Below are 25,739 nucleotides of genomic sequence, written 5' to 3' on the forward strand. Positions count from 1 at the left end.
AAGATACATGGAAAGGCTATGGGCTGGTTTCTTCTTACATTTTCAAGACCTGGATTACCTTTGCGTGCATTTGCACAAGCATGTTTGTTGAATGCTTAGCATTTTACAGTTGTATTAATCTTATTTGACAGTAATGTATAATATGTGGGTAGGATGTCCAGGTTCCTTATAAATCCATCAGCTGCGAGACTCGAATCTGGAGTTTCACAGCTTACCACTTAGTCAGGGAATAAATTTCCCATAAAGGATATTTTCAACTTTATAGGAACTGTGCATCAAAATCTGTCATATCAGGTTTCCAAGCAACAAGTTTGAAACAAAAGCATGCATTGCATTTCACAAGACTTTAGAAAGGCTTCTATGTAACGTTGGAAGTAAAGTAATGCAACTTTCCAAAGCTTACATTTGAACTGTCACTAAAAAAATTACACTGAGATGTTATATATTTGTGTTAATATATAAGAAACCTTACCAAATTGGTGCATTTCGTTAGTTGCGAATGGAAGCAATGCAGGTGGGTCATTGTTTGGAAAAGAGATTTAAGAATACTGAACATTATAAAATGGCAGATGCTAACTTTTTTCTGTAGTGAGATATTGCTTTTAGGAAATCCCACTGAGATTCAAATTGTTTTCACATCCAGAAAGCATTGCTTGAAAAATTGGCTCTCCTTATGCATTTATCACATTAGAAAATGCTTGTGGCAATCTTTAAAACTGCACCTGCAAAAACAGCAGCCACCTCGAAGTACAGGAGAGGTTAACCGTTTAAATGCTTCCTGCCCCATATTTCTTCTCCAGGTATAAATAAAGAAGATTATTTATAAGTATTTCTGAAGCAATTAGTCATATTCTAGATAAAAATCTCAAGGAATATAAATTATTAAGTTTGCTGCAGTATTAAAATACATGGTCTCTCTGGGATTAAAACAGAAAAAATTAAAACATTAATACTGTATACAGAAACAATTTCAGACATGGACAGTTTATGGATAAAGTCACTGCTTCCAGGACAAAACAGAGCAGCTCAGTCTTATGTTTTATTTACTTCATTTGTTAAAAGCCTGTCTTAAAGAGAACGTCTTTGACTCCCATCTGAAGGGGAGCAGCGTAGCCTCCCAAGGAGGGCATCCCACAAGAAAGGCTAGAAGCAGTCACTGGAAGGCTATCTCTTGTTTCCTTACCAAATGTGCCTGTGAAGGTAAAAAGACCGGGCGAAAGAGCTCCAGCAGAAGATCCGAAAACCACAGCCAGCTCATATGGAGATATATGATTCTTGACATAGTCTGGATGCATGCCATGTAAAACTTTGTAGATCATAGCTGGCACTTGGAATTAGACCTCGAAAGAAATAAGCAGCCAGAGGAGTTATTGTAACAGGAGAGGCATGTGCTTCATGCATGCAATCAGCACTGGTTAGCAGTGTGGCTGCCCCGTTTTGAGCTAGCTGAAGTATTTGAATAGTCTTCAAAGGCAACACCCCATACAGTGTACAGTATTTCAGTACTCCAGGCAGGATGTAACTAAGGCATGTGTTACCATAGCCAGATCAGAGATCTGAAGGAACATACTCATTTGACACACTAGTTTTACTGTGCAAATACCTCCTGGCCACCACTGGAGCATATCCAAGCTGTGATCTTGAGCTTTCAAGGGAACTGTAACCCTGTCCAAGACAGGCTAAATCCCTATTCGCTGATCGTCCGTTTGATGGACTAGGAGCACTTAATGTCTTGTTTGTATTGGTCATCAGTTTGTTCACCCTGGTCTAATCCATTAGAGATTGGTCTATAACGGAAACAGCACTTTTGGATTTAGAAAAAAAATGAGGGATAGAGTAACTTCCGTTGTTATCTTCATTAGCTCTTGTTACACACACACACACACACACACACACACACACACACACACACACACACACACACACACACACACACACACACACAGAGTGCTTTACATAAGATCCAATTGTATGGCATATCTATGATGTGCCCACTTTGCTTAAAGTAGAAAGAAGTAGGGTCCCTGGGTGGGATAGGGAATGAGTTCCCATCTGCAGAACCTTTTGATTCTCGTAGGTTGCTACTTATTAGTGCAGTGCTGTGCTCCTTGTGCAGTATAAGGGGTTTCCCTGGCAAGTAGAGGGACACAGGCATCTCTGTCTTAATTGTCAGTCACTGAAACCAAGTCACACTTTACAGCTCTGTGGGCAACAATCTGTAGGACTGGATAGTCCATCAGATTTAAAAAAAATCTAAGTCTAAACTTACTGTATCCTGAAACTTCTAAAACCAAAAATTGAATGAAGAACATTGCTGTTTGTTGCCTGAAAGGTGTATGCTTGTCTAAACTGTGATCAGGCATATTTACGGTAAATATTTTCCATTTTTCAAAAAAATATATCCTTATTTGGCTTGATAGATTAATGCCCACCTGCCTTGATTTCTTTGAGCTGCAGTGTGAATGGCAGAATTTACTTTGTGCTTATCTCATTTGTACTTTGGCTTTTAGCACAGGACTTAGGCATGTCTGTTTGCAGGCATTTTAGCCTAGCTGTCAAAGTGTTTAATTCAGTGGAGAAAAATTACTCTGGGCCGGTGACAAACCATCTCTTAAATGCCTCCAGAGAGTATTAATTGCTAACAAAGGAGCATAGCTACAAACCCTGTAACTTTGCCTCAACACGAGAACCATAACTTAATCTATGGTTCTGTTTGCAGTAGAAACGTAAGCGATAACCTTTTGTTTGTGCAGATACATACCTGATAAGACTGAGAGGGAGGATGGATGAGATGTCTGGTTTTATCTTGTATAACTGTTATATTTTAAACTAATTGATGGCATGATGGAAAATCCTACTTTGGTTGGCATAATCTCTCACTGAAGAAATTACAGTATAGTTTATAGATTTGGAAGTAATTGTCTCCCTTCTGGATAGTCCCGGAAACCTAAGGTTAGGTCTACATAGCACCATGTTTCTCACTTTACCTAAGTATGTCCAGGTCATTCCTAATCCAGGAATCCTAATTTTGGTGCTATTTTTTAGTTGGTTCCTCCAGAACTGGCTTCATCTTGTCTTCTTCTTCTTTATTTTTAAAGTGCCTGCCTTGCTGTTCCATCTATGAATATGAGTCTCAAGGTGTTGAACAACATCAAAAAGTCAAAACAAAACAAGCCTTGACCTATAATTACAGCAAATTCTCAACTATCATGCTTTCTTTAAAAACAGAATCAACACATGGACAGTAGAGAATAAAAATTAAAACTGTAAATAAATGGATTTGCTTAATTCTTCACAAACTCTGTGTGTGTGTGTGTGTGTGTGTGTGTGTGTGTGTGTGTGTGTGTGTGTGTGTGTGTGTGTGTGTGTGTGTGTGTGTGTGTGTGTGTGTGTGTGTGTGTGTGTGTGTGTGTGTGTGTTTGAGCAATATTGGGAATTTCTCAATATGAGTGAGAAGCCTTGAGTCAGTCTGAAACAGGATGAGAATCTTCTCACTGTTAACTGTTTTCTTGAGAAACCTCTACCAAATACAGGACTTGTCCAGGCACTAAATCCAGCAGGATTTTTAGGAATCCATATTGGACAGCAGAGCAAGTCAGCTAAGAAACAAGATTTTTTTTTTTAGTGTGTTGAATATGTCGGTGACAACTAGCTCCATTTCTCTTTTTATTTGAACTGGGTGCTTATCTGGAGTCAGTAACAGACTAGCTGAGGGTGAATAATTGCAGTTCAGTCCAGAGAACGCCGAGCTGTTTTTTGTTTGTTTGTTCTGCTTTTTGGCAGTTATGGTACAGATGGCGGGATGGAAAAGCCTACTTTGGCTAGCATAATCTTTCACGGAAGAAGTTACAGTTTATTGCTTTGGAAGTCAGTCTTGGATGATCAAATGGGGGTTGTCTTCAGGAACACATTCTAATATCTTGACTCATTTTACCACTAACACCCCATCCTGGGCAAAAATGGATTTGAATGTTGTGGTGCACACACTGTTAAAACAGTAGTAGAGACTGTATAAAATCCATTTTGTGAGCACCCCAATGGTGATTGTTCTCTTTCTTGCAAATTTCAGTGTTTGGGTGTTCGTCTCTTAAATGTCTTTATGCTTTAGGTTTGCACCTTTTCCTACAAGCATAGGGTTAGATCCAGGATCTGCCTTAATTGGACAGAAGGTGTCCCTTCTTGTCTTTTGTAGATTTCTCTATCTTGTTCCATATCACTGTTCACCCCATTAATCAAGTTCACCCAATCTTCAGTGTAGAAATTGGGGGAGAAAATAGAGGGGCTGTTGGATAGAACCAGAGCGGGGAGATCCATTACTGCCAGCTCAGTTGCAGGCTTCTAAATCGAGGCTCACCCTGCCTTTAACTGTTTAAGACTTGGGGATAAAAACCATTTGGTGATACTATTAGTGATAATTTATTTTAATGGTGACCCCTAAAATTTGGAACTTTGCTCAACTGAATGCTCAATTGAGAATCCCCCTTTTTAGAGGCTTGCCAATGCCTTCCTCGATTTAAACAGGCTTTTTATGATTAGCTTTTTTTGGCTGGTGCTGATTGAATGTTGGCTGTTAAATTTTATCCTTAATGTTTTATTACTCTTTTATTTGCATCCCACTTTGGGAATCTTTCAGGTACAAAAACAGATTATAAATTGCCTAAAGCAGGGAGGGTCAAAGTATGCCAATTTCCACAAAACTGATTTTAGCACTTTCTCTCAGAGGCAATTATTCTTCTGGGAGTTTTATGCTCCTTGTTTTAAAGCAAGATGTAGTATTTTTATTGTCTTGCAGTGAACTTTTGGTCATGGTTAAGGTCCCTTATGTGTCCTCTGGACTGTCTTGTTCATATGTTCCTGCAGGCCCCTTATATGTTTCAGAAACCTTTAATCACCAGTGTTTTGTGATGTACATTGGATTTTGCCTACTGTATTTAGTCTTGTGCTTGGTCTGTTGGTGTTACCATCTAATGTTGCTGCTAGTAATATTTCTTCACACTGATTCTCATCCTGTTGGAGGATGTACTGCTTAGACTGCAATCTTGTATACGCATAATAATCATCATGTCAAGTCAATTCTGATTTATACGACTCTTTTCAGGGTTTCCCAGGTAGAGAATGCTCAGAAGTGGTTTACCCGTCCCTACTTTTGAGGGGGTCCTGGGGCTGTGCAACCTGTCCAAGACTTAACAGGCTGGATCTCCTCCTGGAACACACAGTGGGGAATCAAACTCCCAGCTGGATATCTAATTCCTTGAGCTATCCAGCCAGCTGTAATACTGGCACAGAAAAGCAGTATGACCCTGGCAAGGGTTGCCCCAGGTCATAATTGACGTAATGGCACACGGGATATCCAGTGTGATAGTGGGTAGATGGATGAATGAGGACTCAGGGGCCTGGGTCCAGATTTCCCACTCAACGATGGAAACTTGTGAGGGTATAGAACTGGTAAAACCACTCCTTAAATATCTCACTCATTTTGAAATACCTGGGCCACTGTAAGTCACTTCTGACTTGATAGCACACAGCAGCACATTTCTTGTTCAACAGCCCGTTTTTGCAATGAATGGCTCAGAAAATCTTAACTGATTTTTTTATGTGAATAAATCGGAATGATCACCAGTGCACTTTACAGAAAATACTGAATTGAACTAAAATGTCATATCCAAAATGACCTTTATCTAACCTTTGCCATGTTCATAATTCTGCCTTGGAAGCACTCTGCTCCTGGATACATCTGGTTCTGTCCATTAGGCTTATGATCATCATAGCACTCTTTTTTGATGATGGTAGCTTCTTAATGTACTTGGAGTGCTATTGTCAGTTGTACACTTCGGCTTTTCTGATGCTGGCTTCCATCACAAATGAACAGAGACCTGTCTCCATGGTAAACAGGGATTCCATTTTTTTAATGGACCTTCCTTAGTTTTTAAGATTTTTCCTCTGTCCCAGTTTCCATGGTAATGGGAATAAGTATGCTTTTCTTACTGTTACTCTTGCTTGCTGATTGCGCACTTTATTGCCACCACATGTACTTGTTGCTTTCCATTGTTGAAAGATGCCTTCCTTTTAGAACTGATTTGGAGAAAATGTTGGACTACCCTTTGACAAAGTGTGCCAGTGCTTATTTGGAAGGCAACTTTCTTAGCAGATTACCAGGAACTGTAAAGTAGTATGTACTGATAGATTTAAATAATATTTTCAAATAGATGTCGCATTGGTTAAAAATTAGATACATGATTCCAAATTATCAGTATAACACCTACTTAAATAACAAAGACGTTAACCAACTAACAATAAATTTACTTTATTGTTGTCTGTTCTCCATACAGAAATATAAGTGGTAGGTTCAGACATATTGGCCAGTATCATTTTCCATAGTTCTGCCAGTGCAGCAGGAGTAACATCACTTAAGAGTGGCTGATTGCTGCAAATTAGAATTCCTGCTTTGTGTGTGTGACTTTGTCTTATTGCACATGAGTCACATGCAACGTAAAATCGAAGCAGGAAGTCATAAATTAGCAACAGTCTCCTGCCGACAGTGATGTCACTCTCATTGCACCCAAGGAATTACAGAACTGTATACTGACTTATTTCAGCCTCCCAAACTCTGGAATAGGAGTCATATATATGTAGGTGTGTTTTTTCCCCTTAATAACATGTGGTAGTTGTTTTTGCCATGGTTACACATGGCAAATTTTCTATCAGAATATTAGTTTGCAAACTAAAATGGAATCATACATTCAAAGCAAAATATAATATTCATCAGTTTAACATAGTTTCACCTTAACTTGAATCAAAATCTTCCCTTCCACAGAAATAGAAGGAAGATTTTTTTTTTTAGTGGAGCACAACATTTCTGATGGTAGAACAGGAAAATGAACTGCTGCATTGAAGTTTAACATGATTGTATATAGAAATTGTTGAATTTCATGATTGGATATAGATCTTGTATCAGTTGTTATGTCTTGTCAACTCACTTCTGACTTAATGCTAATCCTGTGAATCAATGACCTCTGGAAAATCTTACTATTAATATGCTTAGCTCTTGCAAACTCAAGGCTGTGTCATCCATTTTTGAGTCAACCCACCTGTTCTTTTGTCTTTCTCTTTTCCTGTTGCTTAACTTTTCCCAGCGTTATTACCCATTCTAGTGAGTCTTGTCTTCTTTTGATAAGCCCACATTTTTGCTTTTAAAGAGAATGCAGGTTTTATTTGACCTAGCACCTGCTCATTTGTCTTTCTGGTGGTCCATGGCATCTGTAAAGCTCTCCTCAAACACTACACTTATTTACTTATTTGTTTGTTGATTTGGCTTTTACCCCGCCCATCTAGCTTCTAAACAAATCTACTCTGGGTGACTTACAGTCTGAGCAGTATAAAACCAAGAATTAAAACAAACAGTATCAAAACAAAAAAGAGAAATGTGCAAAGTCAAGATGGTAAAACACAAGAAACTAAGTGATGGAAGGGGGGAAGGCCTGCTTGAAGAACTGGGCCGTGAAACAGGGGCTAAGGACCCCTGGTGTAGATGATCTTTGTCCTGGTTTCCAGTGACATATCCTTACACTTGAGAATGTTTCTAGTTCCTTCGTACAGTTTTATGAAGAAGAAAGTACACCCTCTTTGAATTCTATGGTTTTACGTATAAGGACATAATAAAAATCATCTGGTAATTAGCAGATCTGAAAATTAGGTAAATACAACCTCAGATGAACAACAACACATGACATATTACACCATGTCATGATTTATTTATTATTTAAAAGCCCAAATGGTGAAGCCACGTGTGAAAAATTAAGTACACCTTGTGATTCAATATATCTGTGAAAATTTTCAGTCATCCAGGTGAAATTATCTGGTAGTTAAGTAATGGCAACTGGACTTCTTTCTTATTAGGTTGAAACATTTCGCTACTCATCCAAGGAGTCACCCAAGACTGAAGAAGCTACTTGGATAAGTAGTGAAACATTTCAACCTAAGAAGAAAGAAATCCAGTTGTCTTAACTCAACTTCCAAATATGATTCAGTAGCTTTTATAACCACCTTTACCAGCAATAATTGCTAAAGTTATTTTCTACAGTATATGACTTTGTCAGTCTCTCATATTGTTGTGAAGGAATTTGGGCCCACTCTTCTTTGCAATCTAAAGAATTTAAAGTTGCTTCTGTTTATTGAGGTTTGTGGGTATTTATTTATGCACAACTCTCTTAAGGCCCTATCACAACATTTCAATGAGGTTGAGGTCTGGATTTTGACTGGGCCATTGCAACACCTTGATTCTTTCCTTTTTCAGCCATTCTGTTGTATATTTCCTGGCTTGCATAGGATCATTGGCCTGTTGCATGACCCAGTTTTGGGCAAGCTTTAGCTGTCAGGACAGATGACCTCACATTTGACCCTATAATGCTTTGGTATACAGAGGAGTTCACTGTCGACTCAGTGACTGCAAGGTGGCCAGATCCTATGGCTAAAAATAAGCCCAAATCATCACTCCTTCACCACCATGCTTGACAGTTGGTATGAGATGTCTGTGCTGATATGCTGTGTTTGTTTTTTTGTCAAACATGATGCTGTGCATTATGGCCAAACATTCTCCACTTTGGTCTCATCTGCCCAAAGGACATTGTTCCAAAAGTCTAGTGGTTTGTCCAGATGCAACTTTGCAAACCGAAGCCATGCTGCCATTTTCTTTTTAGAGAGAAAAGACTTTCTGCAGGCAACCCTTCTAAACAAATCATACTTGTCCAGTCTTTTTCAAATTGTGCTGTCATGAACCTTAACATTTAATCTGCAAACTGAGGCCTGTAGAGTCTGAGATGTAACTCTTGGTTTTTTGCAATTTCTCTGAGCATTGCATGGTCTGACCTTGGACACTGACCTATACGTTGGTCACTAGTTGTTCTCTGATCTTTGCACTTTCTGAATTTTTCCAATGCATTTTCCAGCTCAGAAAACAAAAACATAAAATACGTTCTTTAATGTATGTTTTGGGACAAAATGGGTTTTGAAAAAAATATATTATGGAAGTGGTATAGACTGTAGAGTACTTCATGTCTTCAGCTCTAATATCATTCTATTTTGCAATACACTTGAAAGGTGCACGTTTATGGTTTAAAGTTTATCTCAGCCATATACTTTTTAACTAACCAACTAGCCATCTATCTGTCTGTCTCTCTGTCTGTCTCTGTTTGTTTAATTTAATTAATTAATCAGTTAATTAATACCACAGCACTAGCACTCAAGACACTTTATAACATTATTTTAAAAAACAGTTTCAACTGAGAATATAGAGGCCTAAATATATTTGCTAATCTAGCCATTGAATCAGTGGCTGAATGGTACACTCTTCCTGCTTTTGCATTTCAGAGCCCCCAGCCATTCACACCTCACTGTAGACAACTTTTGTGAGGTATCCTTGACTTATCATGTTACACAGGTATACTAATTTGCCATCTGAGGTAACATTTACACATCTGATGAACTGGGCCGCCTTCCTCAGAGATTCGTATTATAATAAAATTTGTTTGTCTTTAAGATGCCAGAAGATGACATTTGTCTCAAGCAACAAATTAATACAGCAAGACCTATGGAAAATCTCACAGAACGTTTTCTAATAAGGTGTGCTTTTAGCTATGCAAATATTGATTCTTTTTTTTTCTTTTTCTTTTTCAAGAATATTCCCTAGAGAGTATCTTCTTCAGCAGATCCATCTTTATTCTTTAGCAGATCTGCAGCAGGTAAGTGGCTTCAATTTGTCTAAATACAACTGTGCGCACATAAACACGTGTTTGTGTGTGTGTGTATCTATAAAATAAATACACATAACATTTTGCAAGAAAGCATACTGCATTCATTTATTTAACTGCTCCTTGGACAGGTTTCTTGCTGTTGTTATACATTTATATTATTTTTCTTCCTCTCTGCACCCCAAACCTTTCATCATATAATTCAATTACAGTTGTTGCTGCTGGGGTGAGGGTAAATTGGATTTTGTTTTTAATCTCGCCAGAGCCTGATTATCAGTCTTCACTCTACCACCACCCCTCCAATCTCATTTCATTAAGTTTGAAATCAGATTGCCTGCTCTCTGTCAAAATGAAGATGTATTAGAAATGAGTGATAGGGTTGAAAAAACAAGATTAGAACCCCTGATGCCCCTAACAAAAATCCTTTTCAGGAAGTCTGGACTTCTACTATCCATTTGAGTAAATGGATCCATTTCATAAAATGTTAATTGATAAGAAAGAGTCAAGGAAATCAGGCAAGAAGAACAGACTTTATTGTGTTTGTAAAATTTGAAACTGTTTCTTCTTTAGGGAACAGTTTTGAAGGAAGTGGGGTAAGAAGCCATGAAAGTGGGGGAAGGGCTCAGCAAGGCCTGCCTGAGTCAGAAGGACAGGGGACTATGGGATATTGCCGTGGGTGACTGTCTTTTGAAAAATACCATTGCTACCAGAAACATGATAGGATGCCATATTGTCAGTGTAAATTGTAAATACTTATATAGTACTGACAAAAATGTGTTGCTGGTTTTTTTGTACTTACCTTCCCAAACAAGATGAGAAATTTAGTCAACACAATGGACCTAGCCTTTTTCATCACATATATGGATGTTAGTCATACTTAAATCATATTAAAAAAAACCATTGGGACACAAAGTCATTAAAGTGTCTCATCAATTTTGGTTGGATGTAGAAATCAGTATTACTGGTTTCAGATCCTGATTTGTATGAGTGCTTTTGGAGAATTATTCTCTCTCTTGCCTTCCTTAGCTCATATTATGTTTATGCTCCTCAAACCAGAGCTCTCTGCTGTTGAGATATGTGTTTCATTTGGTCTTGGTTCTCTATATCAATGGGTTACTAAGGGTCAGGGTATTAAACAGGAGCCCATGGATCCCCATACAGCACCACTTTCTGAACTCACCCCTCCAAGAAGGACCCAGAGCCACAATAAAACAGTACCTCCAGATCTCATGCCAGAGAAGGAACTCGGAAGAATATCATGGTTAATGATATCAACAGCCATGGAGAGTTTTCTGGTGTTGGTCATTCACAAGGCAATGAAAGCCATCTCCAGGCCTGAAGCCAGATTGAAATGGACTGAGATAATCTGTCTCATCCAAGTATGTCTGAGCCTGAAGCCAGGTCATGCTCTACTACCTTGCCCAGAAATTGAGTATTAGAGACTAGTGGGTAACAACCCAGCACAGCAGGGTTCAAACAAAATTTCTGGAGTAGAAGTCTGACAAGTGCTTTTTGATGTAAAGAAGTCTTTCCCCGCTCCCTCTTGCCCACCTGACGTATGCTCCCCAGGCTGGGCTGCCTTGATAACCTTTAAATTGTGACAGTGTATCTAGTAACTGGCTAGATGATGCTGTACAGATCATTTCTTCTTTTTCTCTCTTTTATGTAATTGTGTTAATTGAACCAGTTTACCTGTAGACTTTTGCGGATTGAGCCATTATTGTTTAGGGGGAAAGTTCATTGGCTTTTGTTTGGAGGCTACCAATATTTTAGCTGCTGTTCATGTATTCTCAGCTAGTTGATAAGTTGCATCAACCTGGGACTTTTTTCTAAATTAAAGGCAAAACACATTCTAAAGGTGTATTTGCCAATTTCTGTACCAGTATGTTTTCATTTAGGCTTCACATGCTTTGAAGAGGACGAACCATATATGGTTCCACTTCAAATATGCTGCAGAAATTATAGTCTGTTATTAGTTTGTTTGTTGCATTTATATTCTAATGAGCTCAAAGTGGGATCCTCCTCCTTTTCTTCCCACTTCATCCCCCAAACAACCCTGAGGTGGGTCAGATAGAGCAGCTGTGACTTCCCCAAGATCTCCCCAGTCCCAGTTCCAGTACTCTAGGTTTGTACAGTGGTGCCTTGATTTACGAACCTAATCCATCCCAGAAGATGTTCGTAAGTCAAAACATTCGTAAGTCATATCAACATTTCCCATAGGAATGCATTAAAATCCGATTAATCCGTTCCAGTTGTTTTTTGTTCTTATGTCGAGGCACGGTTTGTAAAGTCGAAGCATTTGTTCCCATAGGAACGAATGCAAAACCGGTTAATCCGTCCTCTACCACAAGGGGAATAATTTTTTCTTCTTTTAACCTAAAATGAATTTAGGTTAAAAAAAGAGCAGGAGATGAGGGAGTTGTATTTTCCCCTTGAAATGTCATCACAACAGGTGCTCCAGGGCCAAAAGAGTGGCAAATTCTGGATGGCCACTTCAGTAAGCATTTCAAGCAATATATTAATTACCTCTTTCTCTATCATTTTTTTAAGGTGGGGGATCTTTCCATTCCAGAATAGTACTTAAATATGTGGCACAGATGCATCTCTCAATTTTTGGAAATAACATTTTCTATCATATTTGTGAAAAGTGTTCAGTAGTTACCGATGTTAATCTATTATTTCCTATAGAAAATTCAGAAAGTATGACAATTAGTGTATTACAGAATAACAGTAATTGGGATTTACATTCACATTTTAAAGTAGAAATCCCTGCCAGCTGAGAGAGATGGGAAAATGATAACATATCCAAGCTTTCGTGTATTTCTCCCTCCTGTTAAATATAGAAGCCAACAGATTTCTAAAGTTGCTTTTTTAGCAGTGTAAATGGAGAAGAAATCAAAGAGATCCTGAGGGTAGGAAAATATCTGGGCCTTGTTGTTGAATATAAAAGAAAACCCCACTGAATTCAGCAAGACACTTCTGAGGAGGCATTGTATCGGTTTGCAGTGCTACTAATTAATCAATTAGTGGTGGATTCTCATTTTGTAACTCTCACTTCCTGTAGGTTTGAACATGCATTTCAGTAAACCTTTCTACTGTATAGTTAGGTGTGTCACACATTTGCTCTGTTTTACTACCCAGAAAACCAACTTTCCTTATATTAGTGAAATCGTGTGAATGCTGTATACAAAGTAAATTTAAAAGCTGCTGAACGAACAGGTGTTTTGCCTTAGGTGGTGGTTTTTGCCGTGTAATTATAGGACAATCCAAAGTCAATTCACTACATAATAGCCTTTAATGCTCCTGTGCTCTAGGAGGAGAATAGTGTTGTACAAAGGAGAAGATGTGAAGCAAGAGGGACTTAATTTTGGCAAAGCTGCCCAATGACTGCTAATACGAGCCCTTCCTCTCATGATGGAGAAAGCACCCTGAGTGAAAATAAGAATGCCTCAGCAGGTCAGAGCTTTATCCAAAGAAGCAGCTAGTAGGTCTCCCATGAATCCAGTCACATGATCACAGTGCTGTGGAAAACAATATGAAACAAGTTTTCTCATCCACCTAATGAATGCAGCCAGGTTTACAGTTGGTCCAGTTGTACGAGTAGTCACTGCATGACTAATGCATAGGCTTTTCCCCCACTGTCGCTGTTATTGCAATCCTTATTTGTTCATATAGGCATTGGTAGACGAGATAAATTAAGAACATTCACATTTAATGAGCAGAAAAGCAAGGCATGGCAAGTGCTAGTCACAAAGATGTCCACCCTCATTTTCACTTATTTCATAAGACCTGAGTGTAGAGGGCCAAGAAACAAGTATTGTGTTACAATTCCAGCATGTCCACATGCTTTACGTCCTCAACCTACTTCAGTATCCTCTGAAACGGAAACTAAGAAAGCCCTATCATTCGAATAAAGGAAGTAAGTGCTGTAACCCTGAATATTATTTTCAGCAAATTAAAATATTCTAATTGCCACACAGGAAGAGATATGAGTGCTTTTTTAAAAAACAGAGCAGTATATTCTTATAAATAAATTCACCAATGTTATTTGCCCACAAAACCTTTTACTTACCTTCTTGCTGACTTACATATACAGTGGTGCCTTGACTTACGAACTTAATTGGTTCCGGAACTCTGGTCGTAACTCAAAATGGTCGTAAGTCGAAGAACCATTTCCCATTGAAATGCATTGAAATGCAATTAATCCGTTCTGGCCGAAGGAAAAAAATAACAAAAAAATCACTGCAAGAGACATTGGAAACGTGATTAATCTCTTCCGGCCAATGGGCGGGGGGGGGGGAGCAATCAAGCATGCAAGACCCATTGGAAATGCAAAGAAAACAAAGCAAAAAGCAAGCGAAGCTAGCAGAGCACATCGGAAATGCAAAGAAAACAAAGCAAAAAGCAAGGCAACCATGCAAGATCCATCGGAAATGCAAGAAAGCAAAGCAAAAAGAAACATAATTCCACCACCCAGACCAAAACCGCACTGCAAAACCCACCCAGAAAGGTTTTTAAAAAGCAGAAAGCAGTACCTTACCTTACCAGGCAGTCCGAAGCCTCCCCCAATCACACACACTCTTAACTGCTGGGGCGAAAGAGCTACGAAGAAGCAGCCTCTTCACCACCAACAGTTAGCAATTTGAATTTCCCACCTTTTTGTGTTTGTAACTGGAAGCTAGTTTGTAACTGGAAGCAAGTTGAAGCAAAATTTTGCGGCCGGAGCTTGTTGTAACTCGAAATGGTCTTATGTCGGGACGTTCGCAAGTCGAGGCACCACTATCTACGTATCTATGTAAGTGTTCTTTTGTCTGAAAGTAAAGATACTTCCTGTAAATTGTTAAACTTTCCACATCTAATCTGAGGACATTTTTTCTCATCACAGGAGACCTGCTAAATGACTTTTTAATGCAGATACAATGAATTACCATTTAGTTTAGATTACTTGACCCATCACTGAGAGATATGGGTTTGAGTGTTCAACACAGCCTGAATAAGGTGCACCTAGCTGTGAAAGAACACCAGGTAGTTAAATCAAATAAAGGTGATTAAATGTGAAGAAGGGCATTACTCCTTGTCACGATTCTACATGGTCCCTGATTGTTTCACCAAACTAGGAGCTCACACTACGTGCCCCTGAGCTGCCACCAGTTGATTTCATCAACAATACCTATTATGAATGATAGATGTCCAGGCCATATGTCATTTTAAAAAAACCAAATAGAAATTGTTTATTGATACAGGTGTTGACAGAACAAGCAATGTTGTTAACTCTTAAACAAACATTCTTCTTTATCCACCCTCAACCACCATTCTCCCACCCAAACTCCAAAACACTCTCAACTCTCTAACTAACCCTCTAATTCTCCATCTCAAAACTCTATCTATGTCTGTCTAAACTCCTCCTCCTGCTGCTGAGTCTCTTATACCTCGTGACTCCGCCCCTCCAGCACTCCCTTTGGTCTATGCAGATAGCATATGAATATTCATGACCTGGGCAGAACACAACATTCCTCCCCCCCTTAATAAGTTTGTTTTAGGAGGGGAAACTTAACAGTTTGCCCTCATAAACAAATGAAGGTTTATGAAATAATACAAATATCAACCTCTTATGTTATTTATATCACTAAGGATATATCACATTACTCTTACATCAACAAAGACATATTCACCTTTCGCATTACTCTCATGAATACAAATTATATTACATTACCTTTGCATTAACAAGGATGCTCACCATTATTTTTATCTTCACTATACACCTCTCAGTTCCTCAACATCCAAACAAACTCTGCACTTTAATCATATTCCATAACCATTACACAAACAGAACATTTAATACAATATTACAAGCTTTTAAAACACCCATTAGTCATTTGGTCTTCGAGACAAGGCGTCAGCATCCACATTCTGAGTCCCCTTTATGCTGCGGATCTCAAAGTCAAAGTCTTGCAAGATCAGGGCCAATCTTGCAAGTTTGCTGTTATTGGAATTCATAGTTCATAGCCACACCAAACGTAATGGTCAGTGCAGAGGATTAATTTCTTTCCCCAAATGTAGGGCTTCAGCTTTTGCAGTGTCCATACGATAGATAGGCATGCCCTCTCAATGCCAGACAAATGTCTCTCATCAGGTTGGAGTCTCCTGCTGATGAAAGTCACTGAGTGTAGACCCCCACTGTCATCCGCTTGGCACAGCACAGCTCCCAGTCCCACCTTCGACGTATCCGTGCAGATGATGAACTCCTGGTTGAAGTCTGGTGAAACAAGGACAGGTCCTGAAGTTCGTGCCCTCTTCAGATGATCGAAAGCCACCTGGCACTCTGACGTCCACTGGATGTCCTTGGCTTGCCTTTTCCAGGTGAAGTCCATTTTCTTTTCAACTAGTGGCTTCACTTTCTCAACTGGGGAAAGGGTAGGCAGTTTTTTCCACTCCTTCCGAACAGCTATGACTGTGTTCTTCCTTGGAATCTTACTGCTTTTGCCTTTACCCTCACCAATAAACTCACCCACAGGTACTTTTGTCACAAACCTGTTGCATTTCCAAAGGGTCTTGCACAGTTTGTTTGCTTTTCTCCCCCCCCTTTCAGGCAGAATGGATTAATTGCGTTTCTGATGGGTCTTGCAGTTTTTTTTTGGGGGGGGGGTGATATTTTTTTCTTCGGCCGGAATGAATTAATTGCATTTCAGTGCATTCCTATGGGAAATGGTGCTTCGACTTACAACCATTTCGAGTTACGACCGGAGTTCCGGAACCAATTAAGTTCGTAAGTCGAGACACCACTGTATACATTTTTGTACGTAGAAATTGCAGTGTTTTGCTGCCTAATTCAGTTTTAGAATGAAATTCTAATCTCACATAACCGGGAATAGGACCTATTGCACTTAGTGGGTCTGATTCTTGAGCTGACAAGTCTAGGACTACGCTGTTACACAGCGGCCCTGTTTAGTTGTTCAGTCTTCAGTTGGCTAAACATGTAGGAAGGAAGAGTTACCTTGGTCTGCCCTCTCCCTCCTCATTTGCTCATACAAAGCAACAGTTCTGAAGCAAGGAGACTTGTCAGTTCATGAAGGTTCTATAGGTGAGCCAGAACCTTGAGTGCCCTGTGTTCTGGTTTGCCTGTGTGTATTTATGAATCCTCCCCACTACAGACATTGTTTCATATGTGCAGAGTGATGATGGAGAGGGCACAGTTGGCCCATCCAGAGGTTAAAAAACTGCATAGGGCTTTCATACTGTGTTAGATCACTATTTTGACTTGCTTGTTCTTCTCATTGGTGGGTTTTTAAAACATTGCAGAACTTTGATTAAAATAATCTTGCATAGCATGTCTGTGCACTTGCATCAGAATATAGATCAGAAATGAGTTAAGTTTAGCCCTCTGGTTGTTGTTGGACTTTAACTCCCAGCAGTGCTAGCCATAATAGCAGGGCATATCCAAACTTACAGTTAATGGATGACAAACCTAGGTTCAGCCCTGGTGTGCATATTTCAAATACTTCTAAGACTAAGGAGTTGTCTTCTTTTTTTCTGCCATGAAGGATTGTACCATTTTTTTTTTTGAAATTTGTTTGACTAATACAACCTTTGACCTTATTCCCTTGCCATTTTCATAAATGTCTTTAGAAAAATCTCTTGATTCTCCCTTCTGACAAGTCTGGAACACACCAGAGAATGACAAAAATTATGCATCAAGCTGCCAGCGTGAGCCTCAGAAACTTGAGAGAAAGAAGGGAGGGAGCCATGGAGGAATGAAGCAGTGAATGAGATGGCACAGGCTTTGGCCCAGTAATTGCATTGTGAGGTTGCTGGCATCCACCCTTCAAGCCACATTGTTTATGCTGAGCTTAGGCTGAAAGGGGGAGGCCTCTGGTGGGTTTTCAATTGACCTTCAAGCTCACCTGAATTCTCTGTCGATATTGGAGAAGGCTGCTTAGGATCCCTTCAATTTTTTCTCCCCATTTTACCACAGACTTTCAAATTACAAAGGAGGAGCTGGCTTTTTCGTGTCAGGATGGGAACCCCACCCCCCAAATTCCCAAAGCGGTGTTGAGTTTCAGACACAAGAGTATTTTGGTTCCTGTGGTAGCCGGCATTCTAGATAAAAATGCCTCTGAATTGAGAGACACAACAAAATGTGTTGTGCACTTAGAAAAGATTCTGTTGAGCAGTGTTTGAAGCAAATAAGAAGTGGATCTTTACGGAGTGTGGCAAAGGCGTGTAGATGGTCATGTTTAATCAGCCTGCCTGTACCTTCTTTCACCAAATATTTCAAAACATGACATTTAGCCTGGCAAAGGTTGCAGCAGAACTGAAATGCCCCAAGTTATTGAAGGGCTTTTCTTTTGCTTCTTTTTTGCCTTGAGGTATTAGATTGTGTGAGCAACAATATGACCAGGGGTGGATTAAGTTTAGTGATCACACAAAGTACATAAGCAATGTTCAGGCAAGGGCGTGCCTAGACTCACCTGCTCCATTGTTACTTTCTTCATGGGGAGAGAGAGGCATTTGAATAGAAGAGGTTTCTATTTGCATGGAAGCTCTTTGCATGGGCAAGGGTGCTGGGAAATGTTTTCTCAAAGGCTTTCACAGCCGGGATCCGATGCTTGTTGTAGGTTTTTTGGGCTGTTTGGCCATGTTCTGAGGGTTTTTCTTCCTAACGTTTTGCCAGTCTCTGTGGCTGGCATCTTCAGAGGACAGGAATCAAAACTCTGTCTGTGCTCTGGTGCAGTTGATGGGTAGTTGAGTATTTATAGCTGTGGGATCAGCTTTTGTCCTTGTCAGGAGATTGGGTGATTACCAGCATTTGTTTTTTTTGTTGTTGTAAGTGTATTGTTGTGATAAGGGGGAGAGATGATCGGTCACTGTGATTGATGGGTGTCGTTAGCTGGTCTTTTGTGTGCAGTGATCATCGGTCCTTGTGGATGGGTATAGTTCTTGGGTGATCAGCCTGCAAAAGGTCAGCAAACTTTACAGCCACAGAGACTGGCAAAATGTTAGGAAGAAAAACCCTCAGAACATGGCCAAACAGCCCAAAAAACCTACAACAACCATGCTGGGAAATATTGGTTCTTGCTCATTTATTTTTTCCATATGAACCTCTGCTCTCCATGCAGTATTACTCTGTTCGTGATGAAGCCAACAGTGTTGGGAGGGGTGAGTCTCAGTGCTCTCCTGCTTGTATGCTGAAGAAAATGATGTGAGCAACACTTCAGTAGGGCTGTCGTGGCACTAGAAGAATCTATATCACCGCAGGAAAGACTTGTTAATTGTTAGGTTGCTGACTAAAGTTTTCTTCCCTTAAAATACTATGTTCCTCCCTTTGGTTTGTTAAGAAGATGTTTTTTAAAAAAAACATAGACTCCAACTCTATAAATTCTGGTAGATTCTAGTAAAAAATAAGCAGTCTTTTGCTTGAAGTTTTGAAGTGACTTGTGGGGATGAATGCCACTTCAGGCTCCCCATGCAGGTTTGACATTTCTCTCCATAAATGAACAGCTGAGTCTGTCAAAGATTTCTTGGCCCATGACAGTTTTCAAACGTGATCTGCACCCAAACCTGGAAGGTTTTAGTATCTTCAGGCACGTATTTTGTGTTTGTGGTTACATATTTGGTTTTAAGAAAGCAAAATATTATTTGGGTGCCATTTCTGTAGCTATCAGTGTTTAGTTCTGAGAACTCATCCTTCACTAATATCCTTTGCTTGGCCAAACAAGAGACAGTTGGAGCTACCAGGAGCTCCAAAGAGACATAACAGGATATCTTCAGAGGGAGACACTGGAAGCTGTCGTGACTCCACTGCCAGAACTGCAGGCTCAGGAAGCCTCCCAAAAGTTTCAAACGCCTGTCCACTTTAGGAACATAGCACTGCCTTATACTGTGTCAGGCTATTCATCTACCTAATTCAGTATTGTCAGTGCTCATCTACAGTGGCTCTTCAGTGTTTCAGGCACAAGTCCTTCCTAGGTCTACAAGGAGATCGTTGCTATTCCTTGGTGGTCCCTCATCTAGCCTGGTCTAGACCCTGCTTAGCTTCTAAAATGCAATAATATTAGTACATTTAATGTGGGATATGGTTCATCTGTAAGAAGATGAAGAGAGAGGATGAAACTGTCTTTTTTCCTTAGCACATGTAGCAGAGCAAAGACAGAGGAAAAGGAGAAGCCCTTACGTCCTAGTGAGGCTGCTCCATATCTTAGGCAAAAACCTAAGAGGGTGAGGCAGAGAAACCAGGCAGGAAAAAGCACCACCACACAGTGTGAGTCCCAATAATATGTAAACATGGTGTCTTTTTAATGGAGAGATCGTTAACATTTAGTTCAGACCTCAATCCTTTTGAAAAAGTCAGTATGAATAGCATAAGGTGAATACTATGAGAAGGCATAACACCAAGAAAGCAATCAGTCTTTCTTCTCACATCTTGGGCCCATTGTTCATTTGTGAGCACATGGACAGTTTGCATAAATATGGTCCATTTAGCACTTTGCAGTGTACTAGGAGTCACACATTCCTTATCTTGTTTTATCTTTGCAACAACTCCTTTTAGGGAAGGCGGGGGAGAACTAGGGTAACTTAGTCCAAGACTAATAGGAGAGCTATGTACAGTAGTTGAGATGGAATTGTGAAGCTGTGTCTCCCGTATCCAGAGCCATGATTTGTGCCCAGGTGTTGTAAGACAGACAGCAGTGTCATTGGAAACATTAGTGTTGCCATCATTTCAATGTTTTTGTCAAATGATTTTCAGTCTCGATGTCACCCATCAGTCTAGGGACATCCTGGGTCAGTCCTGATCAATGTTCCCTCTGATTTTTATTCCCGCTGTGTAGGGGCCTTGCCCTGTGTGCGGGACTTCATCCAAAACAGGAAGTAAACAAACTGGCTGCCCATGAGCAGCCCCGATGGAGTTCTGCACACGTGTACATCTTAGAGGGAACGTTGGTCCTGACCCTCCATCATCCCTCTTCATCATGTTCCGTATACCGACAAAGCCTCCATTTCTTTTGCTGCTCAACTTTACATCCACTGCTCTGTAGGGTCTCTTTTTGCCATTCTCCATAGTTACATCCTAGGAAGCTGGGCAATCTACCATGATCCATGCTTCTTTTCCTCCTTGGTATAGCAGAATGCTAACTCTGTGTCTTCATGCCAGCCCAGGAGTAACTCTGTTCACTGGTGCAACAAAAAACCTAGCTCTCTGCTGGCGTTAATTCTGCTCATGTTTGAAAGAAGAGCTTGAAAATGATGCATTACAAAGAACAGTGTTGTAGTGCAAGTTGATCAAAAGGGAATTGAAAAGGATTTTGCGAGGATGTTTATTTGGAAATTGCTACATTACTGGAATTGTTACATTACAGGATATTTGTAATTATTTGTAAGACATTATTGGGGGAGGGTAATGGGGACTACATTGATGTTTTAAATGCAATAGTTTTTTTGTGTGTAATGTGTAATATTTATTCATTACCTAAAATGTTTGTTTGGGAGATCATTTGAGGGAACTGTGGATTATTTTCACCAATTTTGTGTTTTTTAATGTTTTCCTTAAATATTTAAAGTGCTAACAAATTACTCATAAGTAATAATATTTACTTGTAACATGTAACAAATAGGCTTTTTAAAAATTGAGATACATTCTTTGGCTTTGGTAACAATATTTCCACATTTTGGTTGAAGCTGTGGGTTGGATGTGTGCATACAGTCTACTTCTAGGAATGTTGATGGGCTTCCCCGAAGATTTTGGTGTGGAATTTTTGGGGGGAGGGGGGCGTTGTCAGTGTTGTATGAACATTTGGCTGAATGGATTTACAAACCAGCCCATGTTTGGGATTCTTGTCATAACAGATTGCTGACTGTGGGAAAGTTTGCAAATTCCCTTCAAACCTTAGTACTAAATATGCAAAGAGTATGCTTAGGGAGCAGGGGCTAGAGTTTTTATGAATCCCTCTCCCCTACACATTTTTAAGCCTTGCATGATCAGACAAACACCTGTGTAGGGCTACTGTGAAAGCTGTTTCCAGATCTGGTGCATTCTTGACATAAAAAGAATTTAACAAGTAAGCCAGTATTCCTTGGAACTTGTTGCTTAAGAAATGTTATCTTTAAGGAAATAATTCAGATTGTGAATGGACGGTTGGAATTATAGTCTCTCTCTGTTGACTCGTAAAGAGTCTTATCATCAATATGATGATAATGATTAACACACTGATTTACTAGGGTGGGGTCACTAGCTGTTTCATGGATGTATAGGTTCACACAGTCTTTCCAGTGGCAATAGCAACTTGGTATGTAGACCTTGTCACCTGCCCGGGTCACCTCTTCAGCTTCAATTATTAACTTCAACCTGCAATGCCACACATTATGGTGCAGCCTCCTTAAAATTAAATGGGGTAAGTGCAGGCTTAACCTCTGCCTGTTGAACCTGGAGATACCTACCTCAAGGTTAGCTTCTTTGAGGGGAAATGATTAGTAAAGACAAATAGATCCATGGGCCAGCAAATCAAAGAACCAAGGATTTCTGCAGCCCAGCACTCTACGTATATTAAATTCTGCTTATTTGTGGCTGCACAGTTACTTTTAAACAGCAGGCCTTGAAAGGGCTACCTCTCTGAAGCATTTTAAAGCTTCTGCTCTTTAGCCAGGTCTAGTGGTGGAGGATGGGGCACAAAGAGGGAGGGAGTAGTCAACTTATGGCTAGACCAGAGCATCTCTTGAGTGGCCAGGATTTAAGGTTTGCTGTGCAATGTAGTGTAATGAGGGTGAAAGAGGAGAGTGCAAAAATGGTCTGAAGCTCTACATCAAAAAATCTAAGATCATGGCCACTGGTCCAATCACCTCCTGGCAAATAGAAGGGGAAGATATGGAGGCAGTGACAGATTTTACTTTCCTGGGCTCCATGATCACTGCAGATGGTGACAGCAGCCCCAAAATTAAAAGACACCTGCTTCTATGGAGGAAAGCGATGACAAACCTAGACAGCATCTTGAAAAGCAATGACATCCCCTTGCCAACAAAGGTCTGCATAGTCAAAGCTATGGTTTTTCCAGTAGCAATGTATGAAAGTGAAAGCAGGACCATAAAGAAGGGTGACCACCAAAGAATTGATGCTTTTGAATTGTGGTTCTGGAGGAGACTCTTAAGAGTCCCCAGGACTGCAAGGAGAACAAATCTGTCCATTCTGACGGAAATTGACCCCAAGTGCTCGCTGGAAAGACAGATCCTGAACCTGAGGCTCCAATACTTTGGCCATTTCATGAGAAAACTCCCTGGAAAAGACCCCGGTGTTGGGAAAGAGTGAAGGCATGAGGAGAAGGGGACGACAGAGGATGAGATGGTTGGACAGTGTCACCAAAGCAACCAACATGAATTTGACCCAACTCCGGGAAGCAGTGAAAGACAGGAGGGCCTGGCATGCTCTGGTCCATGGGGTCATGAAGAGTCGGACACGACTAAATGACTAAACAACAATAACAACGCATGTATTTTATAGCTTTGTGCTCCTTTTTAATTTTAACTTTAGAGCCTGTTTTCCTGTTTTTCAAACAAAAGCCATTTGAGTGTAAAATGACATGGAAAGATTCCATGCAGAGGCCATTGCAAGGAAGTGACTCCACACGGTGGCCTAATATTCAGAAACCAATTACCACATCAGTTGCCTGTTGTCACAGAGAGAGAGAGAGAGAGAGAGACACACACACTCTTTCTCTCTGTCCACAAAGAGCATCTCTCTTGAGATCCACACACATCCCTGGTGACTGCTGGTACTGGTGCCAAGCCTTTACATACAGCTGGGGCTGTTTTGTCTGCTACAGAGAGGCTTTCTGGTGATAAAGTCCCTGTGCAGACCTCTCACAGTGTGAAACCACTTTTACTTCCGTGCATACGGTAGTTATACCATGTCAGCTGGCCATGCAGCTATTAATACAGTGAGAGTAACTGCTTTGCATATTCTGAATACTTCTTTTTCTTCTTCTCGTTGTTGTTGTTGCTGTTGTTGTTGTTGTTGTTGTTGTTAAGAAGGCTGGTAGGTTAATAAGCTTATTTCAGATGCATTTTGTCCATAGTTATATGTGGCAAGCCTGTAGCTTCAACCCGTCACTGCTACATTATTGTTTTTCCCCTTGATGTTTTTGCCATCTATGATTCAGTCCTAGTTGTACTTTGACTGTGTTAGGGCCATGCCTAGCCCCTTGGGAAAATTCAGACATCACATTCTTTGCATTGTAAAGTTTTCAGTGAGACTTCCCTAAGAACCTTTCTAAAAGTGCTACTTGTTCTCAACTTTTTTTTTCAGGGCACTATTTTGTAAACAGGCTTTTAAGGTGTAAATGTTTGTGAGCATCAAATATTACCTTAACACTACCCTACAGAAGTTAAAGTCTCTGCTCAGCTGATTGCAGTTTGTTGTGGTAACTGGTAGGCAAGGAAATTCCACACAATGCATGTGAGGGCAGGGCACTGTGCAAAAATACATTTGTTAAAAGTCAGAAATATTAAAATGTTTGTACTATGGTTTTAGACTTCAATAAGACAAATAGTGCAGCCCTATACACATGAGCAGTAAGGCTCATAGAACGCAATGTAGTATGTGTCCAGGTAAGTAACGATATGATTACAAAGCCATAGACTGTTTAACTATTCATGCTATGTGTCTTTTCTGAAAATTAAGTTCCTCTGAGTTAATAGGGTATACTCTCTAGTAAGATTGGATTGCATCTTGCAATTATAATCTTAAAAGATCTTATTATGTAAACATTGCAGCTAGTTTGTTTTGTTTTATATAAATCAATCAATCCCTTAATAAAATATTTCCATGAAGTAAGAAAGTTTGTGTGTCGTACTTTCAAACATAGGTAAGTGATGTTATCAGCATAGACCTTTTACCTTCAGTGGGGTTTTTTTTTGTTAGTCCTGACAACCTGCAGTAACTGGACATACATATCCTCCCCTCCCAGTTGTCCTTATGTAGAGTATATTGTCCATCCTCCTTATATAGAGTGTGTCACTGTAACTGTCGAAATACTCCACATTGTCTCTTCCTAAACACAGAGATGCACGTGTTTAAATATAGAGACAGGGATGAATTGACGGGACCTTTCTGAATCTTCCCGGTGTGTTTCACTTGGGCCATGAGTTCTTCTGTCTGCATCTGAAAGAACGGAAGTGATGATGCTGTCAGTAGCTCTGTAATCGTGAGGCCACTTGGTTTCAGTGACAAGTGGCCAGCGAGCCACCTCTAGTTTAAAGGCCATTGGCCGCAAACATACTGTATTTGCCGGCGTACAAGATGACTTTTTGGCCCAAAAAACATGCCTCCAAGTGGGGAGGTCGTCTTGTACGCCAGGTGCACTTCATTTGGGCCAGGAAGGAGCCGCCACCGCCATTGAGTGAATGACGTGGGGCCGCGCTGGCCAGGGAGGAAGGCAGGCGGGCAGGCAGGCAGTTGGTCCAGATGGAGGGAGGGAAGCAGAGACGGCCATGCCTGAATGGCCAGAGCCTGCCGCCGGGCTGCCCACCGCCCCGCGCCGCTGAGCCAGCTGCATGTTCGCTTGCCCTTCACCTGCCCGCTTCCCCTGTTCCTCCTCCTCCTCCTCCTGCCGCCGCCCACGCAGCCTCTTCCCCTCTTCCTCGCCCTCTCGCTGCTGAGCCAACTGCACGCGCTCGCCCGCCACCCACCCGCTTCCCCTCTTCCTCCTCCTCCTGCCGCTGCCCATGCAGCCTCTTCCCCTCTTCCTCGCCCTCCTCCCCACTGGCCATGAACTTCCAGGGCGGGCCCGGGCAGAGCCCCAGGCAGCCGGCGCCGGCGCCGGAGCAGAGCTGTCCACTCTATATTTTGAGTGGAAATGTTGGGGGGTCGTCTTATACGGCCAGTTGCCTTGTACGCCAGCAAATACGGTATATGTGCTGGCTGTTCTTTCCCCTTATAATTTCTGTAAGGTGTTTGTAATCCAGTCCCTCCCTCCGATCCTGGAGCCTTGGCCTCTTAACTACACAACC

General features: G+C 40.6%; 1 protein-coding gene across 3 annotated transcripts in view; it reads left to right on the forward strand.

Moving 5' to 3' along the window:
- Window positions 1-25,739, forward strand: part of PLEKHM3 (pleckstrin homology domain containing M3) — a 109,292-nt gene that overhangs the window by 61,894 nt on the left and 21,659 nt on the right. For all 3 annotated transcript variants that reach the window (XR_002299387.3, XR_012080606.2, XM_020780722.3), the window contains exon 6: window positions 9,674-9,737. Coding sequence is in view for 1 of the 3 variants with exons in the window: in XM_020780722.3 (XP_020636381.2) it covers window positions 9,674-9,737 (64 nt within the window). In the remaining 2 variants the exon portion in view is untranslated. The remainder of the gene's footprint in view (window positions 1-9,673; window positions 9,738-25,739) is intronic.

The sequence above is a fragment of the Pogona vitticeps genome, chromosome 1 (genome assembly GCF_051106095.1).
Source record: "Pogona vitticeps strain Pit_001003342236 chromosome 1, PviZW2.1, whole genome shotgun sequence".
Lineage (NCBI taxonomy): Eukaryota > Metazoa > Chordata > Lepidosauria > Squamata > Agamidae > Pogona > Pogona vitticeps.